Source organism: Carassius auratus, chromosome 15, assembly GCF_003368295.1.
Source record: "Carassius auratus strain Wakin chromosome 15, ASM336829v1, whole genome shotgun sequence".
NCBI lineage: Eukaryota > Metazoa > Chordata > Actinopteri > Cypriniformes > Cyprinidae > Carassius > Carassius auratus.
In genome coordinates this window covers 6,099,171-6,110,816 of record NC_039257.1, presented here as the reverse complement: position 1 = coordinate 6,110,816, position 11,646 = coordinate 6,099,171, and the positions used below count along the sequence as shown (strand labels likewise).

General features: G+C 35.6%; 1 protein-coding gene across 2 annotated transcripts; it reads right to left on the bottom strand.

Annotated features, from left to right (window-relative positions):
* Nucleotides 1–1,693: 1,693 nt before the first annotated feature.
* Nucleotides 1,694–6,799, bottom strand: LOC113114863 (transcription cofactor vestigial-like protein 2). 2 transcript variants are annotated; one of them, XM_026281937.1, is made up of 4 exons: nt 6,582–6,799; nt 5,767–6,058; nt 4,540–5,010; nt 1,694–3,410 (listed from the first exon to the last, which is right to left on the bottom strand). In XM_026281937.1, exons 1-4 carry the CDS (start codon nt 6,663–6,665, stop codon nt 3,367–3,369), a joined length of 891 nt encoding a protein of 296 aa, XP_026137722.1. In that variant the 5' UTR covers nt 6,666–6,799; the 3' UTR covers nt 1,694–3,366. The 2 variants fall into 2 exon arrangements, with proteins under 2 accessions (XP_026137722.1, XP_026137723.1); XM_026281938.1 differs by having other exon boundaries at nt 1,694–3,298.
* Between the last annotated feature and the right edge of the window lie 4,847 nt (nt 6,800–11,646).

Here is an 11,646-nt window from a genome sequence, read left to right as displayed (position 1 = left end):
TATAGCTGGAAGCAGTAATGCTTTGTCGTTGAGTGCATTCATTAGGACAAATGAAGGAGAGCTAATGCACGGCAGCATCCAGAAGTTTCATGCTCATTCGGACGGCATGTGCCTCTTCAGACGTTCAAGCCAAGTAGAGTTTAAATACAATTTCCAAACAAAAAAAGAAATTAATCTTTTGATAATTAAGTTGTAATATTAAGTGTTTGTCAAAACAGCTGGGAAAGTAATCTCATATGTGTCTGTGTGTGTGTGTGTGTGTGTGTGTGTGTATGTTTTTGTGTGTGTGTATATGTTTTTTTGTGTGTGTGTGTGTGTGTGTGTGTCTATATATATATATATATATATATATATATATATATATATATATGTATATATATAGACACACACACACACACACATAATTTTTTTCAGTTTTATATGGAAATATTTATATGGAAAAAACAAGATATATATATATATATATATATATATATATATATATATATATATATATACACATTTATTTCTATATATTTTATATATGATGTATGTGATTTTTGCATATATCATGATACATGCATTTTATATATTTTATAAAAATATAATTTATCAATTACATTTTTTTATTTAATAATTCGTTTAAGTAATTATATTTCTTTTCAGCAGAACTCGGGGGTTGTAAAACATTGTAAATGTGTTAAAAACCACAGCTCAACCGATAATAATTTTACCAGGCAAAGCATAACAGTTATCACATGGTCATTTAATTTAATTGCTTGACTGATAGCGAACATTAGACTCAAGCTGATTAAAATGCCAGCGGCCTGTTGGTGTGCTTTTTAAAGTGCGGGTAGTTGACCTTTCACATGGCTGAGGTCGGTCCCTTCGGTCCCTTCGCAAAGTGACAACTGGCTGCGGATTCCTCGACACCACGCCAAAAAAAGTACACGGGAGTTGCGTTTGAATTTTTGGTATGATGTGACTGACAGCTCGGCAGTTTATGAGCTGCTGCCAGGAGATTATGCATCAATATCAGAAATCCTGCAGTCAGTCGGTGAGATGAGATGACGCATATCGAGTGCGCGCTTGTGTTGGTCCGGTGCGCGCGCGCGGCGCGGCTCGAAATAGTCCTGTCATGCTAGTTTTCTAATATTGGCGCTGAGTTACCGGGCAGAGATAATGTGACAGCTTTGCGTAAGCATACGTTTATAGATTTATGACCGCATTACCATTTGTATAGCCTATCTACTTTATTGTATGTACGTTTTATTTTTCTATGGCTAACAATGATTAACAATACTTACCTACTCTTTCACACTGTAATGTAGTCGAACTACACATATTTTTTTTTCACTTTTTGTTGTTGTTTAAAACAACTTTTACATTTTTGTGATTTTTGTACTCTAAACTAATATTTTTGAGATGTAACCAGCACATGGCTCATATTGTGGTACAACATGCCCCACTAAATGTAAAAAAAAAAAAAAAAAAAAAAAAAAAACACCTTCATACTGAAACTGACCTTCAAAAATAAACTGTGACAACCCTGGTCTCCTCTACATTTGCAATGTAGACCTATATATATATATATATATATATATATATATATATATATATATATATATATATATATATATATATATATATATATATAATTTTTTTTCTTCTATGTAATTTATTTATTTTTGTTCATATAAAACCTAGTGTGGTTCATTGTCAGAAGTACTGAAGACTTTAGTGGTACATGTTTCAATAGTTGTTTCAATAGTAATAATTTATAAAATACCCATACTGTACTTTGCTGCCTGTCACAAGAAAAAAAAAAAGTTAGCACAGAAGTAACTGCTCATAACAGATAAACATTTGAAATGTGACTTAATCTGCCCATGATCTCCTTGAGTTTTTCATGCACCCCAGCATTTTAAGACGCTCCTCAGTGCTCCTTAAAAAAAGAGGCCTTTGTTTTACACATACTGTAAAAGCAAGAGAAACCCCTGGCCACACATCTCTTGTCCATCATTACTGTTATCATAAGCCAATATTAATCTACAGCTGTCTGGTATTCACAGTGAACACAACCAAAAAGAAAAGGATCAAATGGCATGTGATAACATTCACTCTGCTGCTTTCTTTCTCGCTCCCCTTTTCCTTTCAATTGGTTGACTCTATGGCTGAGTGAACAAAACATCACGTGCATTAAATGTAGCCCATATTTACATTCCTTCTCATGTTGCGAAAATTTATATTGCAATAAATAATTGAATCTCTGATGACCTTGCTTTTAAGGTTCTGGAGGTTGCAGTGAATTCTTAAGAGCCTTTTGTTTCTTTCTTAAAAGCCCAAAGCAAGCAGAAATACATTTTAAGACACTGTCTCGTATGAAAAGATGCCACTATACTTAAGTGTGCATGAACAATTGTGAGTTTCATTTTTTTACAATTTTGCAGTTTAACAAGATTTCTCAAAAATATTTAAAAATATTTAAAAAAAAAAACGTGTGCACCGTCTGGTTTTATTTCCATTTTTGTTTCGAAGGATGAAGATAGACAGCTGGTAAAAACCTCATTCTCCTCAATGCACTGGAAAAATACTTTCAAAGGTAATATATTACATACATTCAAATACATCATGGTGAGACGTCACCCTATAGGCTGACGGTGACTGAAAGTGGTTGTTAAAAAAGTACAAATGAAAAAATCTATATTTCTGTCATGCTGTTTGCTCCTACTTGTAGCACTGGACACACTAAGACACATAAAGTATATACAGTACAGCTTAATGGTGTTTGTATCTACTTCCAGTTGAACCCACCCCACTCCTCACAAAAAAAAAAAGACAACCCAGTTGCTCCCTTTCGCCGTATGTCCAGATACAACAAAACGCCTGTTTAATGAAATCCAGGGTGCTCGCTCGGTCAAACGGCGCACAGTGCTGCTCTGTGCGCGTCTGCTAAGTTCCACAACAGTTGTCGGTGACAGGTGCTGAAAGCAATATAGATAGAGTCAAGTGGCTTCAAATAGCTGCTCTCTGTCTTCAGCAATGATAGGGAATGCAGCTCACGCGTCAGAAAATCTTTTCATATAGCTAGTCCATCTTTTCTGCTCTCAAATGTCCTCTTAAAGTAACGTTTGTCCTTTCTCAAAGCTTAATTTGGGTCCGTTTTGCTGAGGGTCAGTGCCAGAGCAGCTGCTAGTCTCATCACTACAATATGTTTGCTTCTCTTTACTGTCTTTCCTCACTCGAGAGAGAGAGAGTTTTGCATTCATCCGAAGGGTTCAGCTTAGGATGGTCCCGCTGCAGAGGGTGTAGCGCCGAGCTGCAAGTGAGATGAGAATCTGTTACACTAAAGCCACAGAAAAACAAGCCAGCGGAGAAAGAAGGGCACTAAAACCAGAACAAGTCCTTGCTTTTATCCTGGCTCTGTAGACCTGAGAGGAGGAAGGAAGAGGAAGAAAGGGATAAAGAAATGAGGAGAGGGAAAATAAGCAGCAAATATAGAGAAGTGAGAAGACTCGAGGCAAAGAAAGCATTAAAGCCTTAAGAGCGAGGGTGAAGAGTGAGGAACGAATATATATCAGAAGCGCAAAGGTCAAAGTCAAAAAGCTTGGAGATAACTAGATTTTAAACTCTGAATATGTACTTCAACAAGCTCTTGAGACATTATTATTTTGACATTATATGTTTGAATTTTTTGAGCTGACTGATTATGCTACGATTTTAACCTACGATGGCCCTAAAAATGTATTTAGATGCTTTAAGTCACCCTTTAAAAAATCGAAATGTCATTGCATTATATAACAAAGTATTAAACTGGCTTTTCTCTGAAATAATTTCAGTTTCTTCACAATTATCTGCACTCAAACTGATGTCAAGGTAATTTTAGTGGATGTATGATGTCAGTTCTCCTAATATTCACACAGGCACCCTGATAAAACTGTTCAAAGATTTTTTTTTTTACTAAATTAATACAGAAAGAAGGCATTCAATTGATTGAAATGACAGAAAAGACATTTATAATATAACAAAGAAATTATATTTTTTAATGAATGCTTTTCATTTAAACTTTCAAGTCACAAAATAATCCTGAAAAAAAGATATCACAGTCTCGACAAAAATAGCAAATCAGAATATTAGAACGATTTCTGAAGGAACACATGACACTGGAGACTGGAGTAATGATGCTTTGCATCAGAGGAATAAATTACATTTATAAAATGTATTAAAACAGAAAAGGTTATTTTAAATGATACGAATATTTCACAATTTGACTGTAATTTTTATCAAATAAATCCAGGTAAGCACAATCTTACTGACCCCAAACTTTTGAACAGCAATGTTCCACTAACATCTGACAAGCAGAAAGTGTCACAAAATGTCGTCTTATTTATTATTTAATGGCAAAAAAGAAATTAGTGATGTGTTCTTTTCTTTAAAATAAATGCTTTTTGGTTTGATTTTTTTTTTTTAAATGCAATGACATCCATTTGATTTTAAGTGTAGCTCATGTGAATAAACACTTTGTGATGTTTCTATATGTAGACTGCATGCTGTTCACACCTGCATCCATGTTCAGGCTCATATCAGAGCTGGCTGCTGTGAAAGCTCCGGTCCACGTCGAGCTGCCCGGTTCACTCTTGCTGATATCACACGGCGAGGCTCCAGGTGCGGGAACCGTGGCTGGAGGAAGTCTATGCGGCCGCACCGAGGGCACGAGCAGAGAGCTGTAACGGGGGTCAAAGTGCGTTCCGTACATGTCGTGCATAGAGGGCCGGGGGTAAGCAGACCCCTGGGTGCCGATGGCTCCGCTGAGCGAGTAAGGGTGATGGTGGTGAGAGGGGTGCCAGGGCTCTGGGGTGGCTTGGTGAAGATGGCTGTGTAGAGACGCGGTGGAGTACGGGTCCGGCGGGAAGGGAAGGTCTGTGTGGGAGGAACCCAGGGCGCTGCCGAGAGATGCTGTCACTGACGGCTGATACGCGCTGTTCCAGAACGAGGGAGGGAAGCTTCTCTGGCTCATAGGGAATGATCCGTCTGTGGAGGGACACATTTATGTAAATGTTCTGCATATTAATGTGGATCAAAGCATATGATAATTCAAATATACAACAACTTGAACCTTTACATATTTTGAGATTAATGCCCACACCTTTGGATCAACAAAACATAAATGCAACAAACTGACTGTAAAAATTATGTCCTAATTATCTATTTCCTAATTTCCTGTATTTAACTAATTTGCATTAGTTTAATATATATATTAATTAGGACATCATTTTGCACAGATATTAGGAATGACAACAGACACAATTTTACTTTATTGTTTTGCATTGTTTCAAGATCAATCGATATATATATATATAAATATATCGATTGATCTTGAAACAATGCAAAACAATAAAGTAAAATTGTGTCTGTTGTCATTCCTAATATCTGTGCAAAATGATGTCCTAATTATCTGTACTGTATATACTAATTTAAAAAAAAATCTATATATTGATCATGAAAAATAATAATAATAAAATTGTGACTGTTGACATTACTAAAAAAATCATCATAAAGGATGCAAGGAAAAGATATTAATTAAAATTGTCTTAATTGTCTGTATATCTTAATTGAATTTGTATTATTTAAAAAAAAAAATCTATCTATCCTAACAATGCAAAAAAAAAAAGTAACAAAAAAAAAAGAAAGAAATCATGACTAAAATCTGTGCAATCAAAAAGGATGCAAGTAAAACATATATTAATTACAATTTAAATGAAAATGTAGGTTGCATCAGATTCCCACCTCTCCAGGATGATGTGCCTCTTGCTGTCTTGCTGATGGTGGATCCAGTTGCACAACTACTAGACTGACTCAAAGCCCGACTGAAATGTTCATCCACCACCGAACTGATGTCCCCTTGGAAATAAGTGAATAGCACACATCTGGAGCTGATGTATTCAGCCTCCGGCGGGTGATCTTTCTCCCGGGCACAGTCCTCCTCTTTTATGGATGGCCCGGAAAGGTTGGAAAAAGAAGAGCTGCTTCCGCTCAGTGGTTCTGGGGATTCTTGCATTTTGGAGTAAAATGCCAATTTCTGAAAGCATGCAAAAAATGGCAAAATCAATTTACATTCAACTCTGATATTTACATGATACAGAATTGAACATCAGTGAGTTTGGTTGTGCACAATTTGTGTTCCTGTAATGTTTCCAAACTTATTTTCAAACACTAGCACATACATATATACAAAGCTGTATATATAAATATATAAATTAAATCATAAAAAGAACGTAATATACTCTCCACAAAGCATTAAACATGCCAACAGCATTTATATTGCATTCATGCTAACAATATATGTGTAAAATACAGAATTGTTTCTTAAACTTCTTAAAATGTTCTTAACTCTTAAACTGCAATTAATAAAAAGCTCTCATGGCCATCTTACTATGTAACTTCTTTTAAAGTTTGTAAAACTATTTGGTCAAGATCTCAGAGAAAGTTTAGCGCACGAATTCAAACAAAACCAAAATAAGGAAATCACTGCTTTAAAATACATTTAAAATAAATTGAAATACAATAGAAGCGTAATGCAGTTAACGTATACATGAACATACCTGATGGTGATATGGTGTGTATGCTGCGGCAAAATAAGGTTGAGGTGGACCATAAACTTGATACATGACATCCAAGCAGCTCATGGCGAAGATAGCTGTTATATCACGTGTAAAAACTTATTAGCGGAATGAGAGGACGCTTCATTTGAAATAAAGCGCTGGCTCAGCGTGTACAGACAGAAAATGAAGCTCCGTGTGGAGTCCGGCTGAGGCGCACTGAGCAGCTTTTATGTTCTGTACTCTGTCTTTACGCGCGAGTCTGATTCACTTTAGGGATTCGGTTCATTTGAATGACAAGTGTTTCAGTGAGTTGATTCATTTGAATCATCACTCAAAGTGCAGAAGTCCTTGAGTTATATGGTATAAGCTTGAAGTAAAATAAATATTTAGTCAACAATATAATCTCATAGAGTTTACAAGATTAACTAGACCACATATACCATGTTCCAAAAATAGTCAAAATTTAGGCCGTTTTCTCAAGTTTAGATGTCTTCAAGTCTAATGTTGTCATCTCAACTGAGATCTTAGCTTGCATGCTCTGTTGTATGTTGTCTTGTTTTGTATGGTGTATGGAGAAAGTCTAAAATTGCGTTGTGTTTCTATGATATTTTGTTTCTCTGTTGAAGTTCGTGATCAGAAACACTGCAGATCGGTGAATGAATCGCTAAAATGAATCTGTTCAAATAAACGACTCCTCCGCGAATCGAACCTCTGGGAAACGAGGCGTTTTGTCTTATACGCCTGAGATCAATAACTCCTTGTGATTATGAATCGTTCCTACATGTAGCTCAAGTATATTTAACCATCAAACTGTTCTGGTATTACAAATAAAAATATATAATTGTTTTTATTTTAGATTTGAGTGCATGTTCACAGCAATACACATCTGCTGATATATCTACATAATGACATTGTCTGGTCTCTTCTGTCTCACGCATGTTAGCCAAGCTGTTTAAAAGCTAAATTCAAAAAGTTTTCAAATAATTTGAATAATAATAATAATAAACATAATTCAGAGAATGTGGAATATGATTTTTTTTTACAAACTAAACAGATACATTATTGCTAAATAAATGTGCTGCCATTTGTCTATTTAAAATGGTGCAAGTGTCAAGGGGCATTTTTCTGTCATTGGGACCCTAAAAAAATCAACAATATACTGCAACTGAGAAAACACTGATACAGTGGAATCAATGCTTCGGAATCCAATACACTTCAGATGAGCAGCTGAAGTGGTGTCATCATGATTTTACTGGGAATTTAACAGGAATGTTTGGTATTCTGTCACGTATAACCCACTTCATGTCTTTCACATATTAAGCTAATCTAGCGCTGTCCAGAGTGCTGGAGGTGAAATATTCCAGTTATTTCTCAACAAACACCAATAGCATTATCTGAGGTGTGAAGTGATCCTCACAGTTGTAACTTCTGAATTTACTGTAGTTGTATTTTCCCAGGATTTGTACATTCTTGTAGACATTCCCATATATTTCCTAAGCGCCCAAACAATGAGACAAATTATTTTATTAAACAAAAAAAACACTCACGTGAGCCTGGAAAATGTCCTTAGTTTGAATCAAAAACTGTTTCATTTTCCAGAAAGCCATTAAAATACAGCAACACAGCAAAAAAAAAAAAAAAAAAAATTCAATCAACAGAAAATATAGTGTGCATTTTTTTAAGTAGGAAATAATAATAATAAAAAAAATTATAATCATTTATAAAAATAAAACTGTAAAACATGTAATGTATAATCATTTATAATTTGAAGTAAATAATAATTATATTATTATATTAATAATTAAATTGTTCATAAAATAATTTTTCATAAAATATATTTAGCTATAAATTCTAGAAATATGAATTATATTGCATGGAGAATACGGTGATAAATATGGCAATAAAAAGATACTAATTGCTTCTAAATAAACTCAAATTCCCTGTTCACGCTTCAAGTTTAGCTCTTTCACACCTGCTCGCAGATCGAGTTACGGCGTGCAATAACTCTCCATTTCTGATTTGACAGCTCTCAAACAATAGGGGTTTCAGACTGAGTAACCTGACAAGGTTTCTATTTCTACCCAAATAGCTTAAGGACAAGGAATTGTTGAGTGCTAACACCCAGCTAATAGGACCTAACCTACTGAAACAACAGTGCATTCAACACATCTAATGAATCAGAGAAGATCAGGGCACATCACGTACAGCTTTAACTGGCCTGCAGTTTTCAACATAGGCTCTTTCCCCTAACATCTGAGAATAAAGGAGTCTCCTGGCTTTGTGCCTCTGCTGACAGAGGAGACCCTTGGCCCTCAGTCATGCATTTGCAGGTAATCTGGGGGGCAGGAGATGAGAGAAAGAGAGCGCAAAGGCATTGTCACGGCAAGTTGAAGAGAGAATGGAATGTAAACATGTACTTGAGTAAAAGAGGAAGAAATATTTTGACCAAATGGTGACACGCAGTGATTTTATGGTGAGCCCAAATGGCATTACACTCCATAAGCAGATTTTTTATGAAATAAGTCATTCAGAATAACATGCGGGTGAGTAAATGATGATAGAATTTTGGACCTTTTACAAGAAAAAGTGTAGGCAACCATGACAAGAAGTGATTTTAGTTGGGCTGCAATCAGGGGAACAGTTGAGCTCCATGTGCTGCTGATGAGGCAACAGAAGCCCTGGTGAATTGTGGGTTTGTGACATGGAAGTGAACCGCTGCATTCAATGTGACCACAGCAACTGTTGAGAGAAGTGTGTGTGTGTGTGTGGGGGGGGGGGGGGGGCGGTCTGCTGTGCAACACGAAACAGAGACTGTCTGTTTTAGGAGAGCTGGAGTGGCACCTGTCCCAGCCGCGGAGAGACAGCACATCGTATGGACAATATACTTCAGGGTCTGTAGATCCTACAGGAAGACCACCACATAACTTTTTGTCTTAATAGTTGTTGTGGAGGATATAGTCAGATTTAGGAAATCCAGCTTATATTAAGACCTTCCAATTTCTTTATTGAAATTCTTTGCTATATTAAATACGAATAGAATATAAAATATTTAATTAAACAAATGCCAGTAGTCATGACGCAATCGGATTTTTGAATAAGAATTCTGAATCGATTCATTTAAAGCAATTCAAGCTTAGAAATGGATCAAATTTGCGAATTAAAGGGATAGTTCAACCAAAAACGATAGATAGATAGATAGATAGATAGATAGATAGATAGATAGATAGATAGATAGATAGATAGATAGATAGATAGATAGACAGACAGACAGATATATAGATGGATATATCCAGGGAGAACAGAAGTTTTCTAGAAGCGTTAGACACACCTGTTGCTGTTTTCGGGCAGTGATGAAGTAGTGACCCAGACTGAGGAGGAAATGTAGAAATGCACGCTCTCTGGATCAACTCTTCACTCACTGAGAGTACAGTTTCAGCTGTGAGTTTAGCTCCCAGTGCCATTTGAGTGTCAGAAGATACAGTGAACTCACTTGTTTCACACAGTGTCTCCATTCAGTTGTCCCCTCCATAAAGCTGTGCTTTAGACACGCTCGTCATAATGCCACTCATACGTCTCTATGTTAAACAGGCCTTGGGCCAGTACATTTCTGCTATATTGAATTTAAAATATGTTTCACATTATTGCTGAATTGTTTGTAATTGAAAAAAACACTTTGAAATGGCAATGCAGAGGTTGGTTATTACAATAATATGTGCATAAGACAAGACAAAATTCTCTCTATTCAGAGATTAGATGAAAAATAAAACCTACATCAACTCTGCATATTAACTTGAAAGAGATATGTGCCAAAAATCATCACGGGTGATTTTTAATTACTTTTTCATTCACGGCTAACTTTTAATTACAGAAACTGATTATTCATCCTTGCCAAGTTCTTCTATTATTGTATTTGGGCAGTGTTAAAACGTCCTTTTAGAAAACACTTTCTCCTTCTTCATTGTTAAAAATAAGCCACTGCCCAGACATTCAAATATCAAACTCAATAGCCCATACAAGTGTCATTATGTTTTGTAAAATGCAATTTCCATTCATTTTTTTAAAGTTATTCTTACTGTTAAGAATCGCAAGGCCAACTATTTAAATTGATGTTTGAATAAACCAATGGTTTGGTGGAGTTATTTGGCCATCCTAGCTGGTGCAGAAAGGGCTAATGGAGAGTTTCTGCAGTGAAGACCTTGAAAGTTCAGGGACTTTCAAAGTGTTAATGTGCTTCTACTGAAGAATTACTGTACCAATCAATTTGAAATCTCCTGTTTGCTCTCTCAAACCACACATGAAGTCAGTCAGTGTGGTTCCTTTGTTTACTTGTGATTTTTATATATTTTTTTAAGAGAGAATTGACAAGGGACAGGAACGTCTTTCAAAGATATCATCAAGGAAACCTCAGGTTTGTCACAGTTTGAAAATTTACTTTAGCTCTCGTTCACCATGCATTACAGTTCATCTGAGGTTAATGTCTTAGTGTACTTTGACTGATGCTCAGGAAGACGTTTTCATTTTTGTTTGTTTCTTTTTTTTTCTGAACAATGCATTGAAAATTGCTCTGTATATAAGCACCAACATCCAATTAGCTAGCTCTTAAAAGAGCGTATGTCTGAGATGCTTGTTTAGACCATGACTTAAAATAGACCATTTCATGGAAGAAAGTGCATTCTCCTCCGGTTACCTATTTGGAAGAACTCTTGAGTCTTTACCTCATAAAGACTAGAAAGAGATGCTGCCATTTTAACATGAAAACAAATAATTGAAGTGTTTGCAGCTCATACAGCACAAGGTCATGTTATGGTTGTGTATACACAGTACATAGAGAATACCATTTATGACAAAACTTATTTTATTCAAATATTACAGCAGTTTGGTCTTCCTTTATACTTACATATTAGTTGTGTCATTTGGTTGTGTACAAATATGTGCAGAATGATTGTATTAATACTATTGTACGGTAAAATGATGTTTAACAAAAATACACATATAAATGACATTTTCAAACATTAAACCATGGAACCTTTATTTTGACAGTTTGCCTGCAAATAAATGTATTCTC

What these genes read in the sequence shown, in the direction of transcription:
- LOC113114863 (XM_026281937.1), bottom strand. Translation starts at nt 6,665, where the DNA reads ATGAGCTGCTTGGATGTCATGTATCAAGTTTATGGTCCACCTCAACCT. An exon ending in ACACACCATATCACCATCAG is followed by an intron (nt 6,059 to 6,581) that starts GTATGTTCATGT and finishes GCATGCTTTCAG; the next exon opens with AAATTGGCATTTTACTCCAA. An exon ending in AGGCACATCATCCTGGAGAG is followed by an intron (nt 5,011 to 5,766) that starts GTGGGAATCTGA and finishes GTCCCTCCACAG; the next exon opens with ACGGATCATTCCCTATGAGC.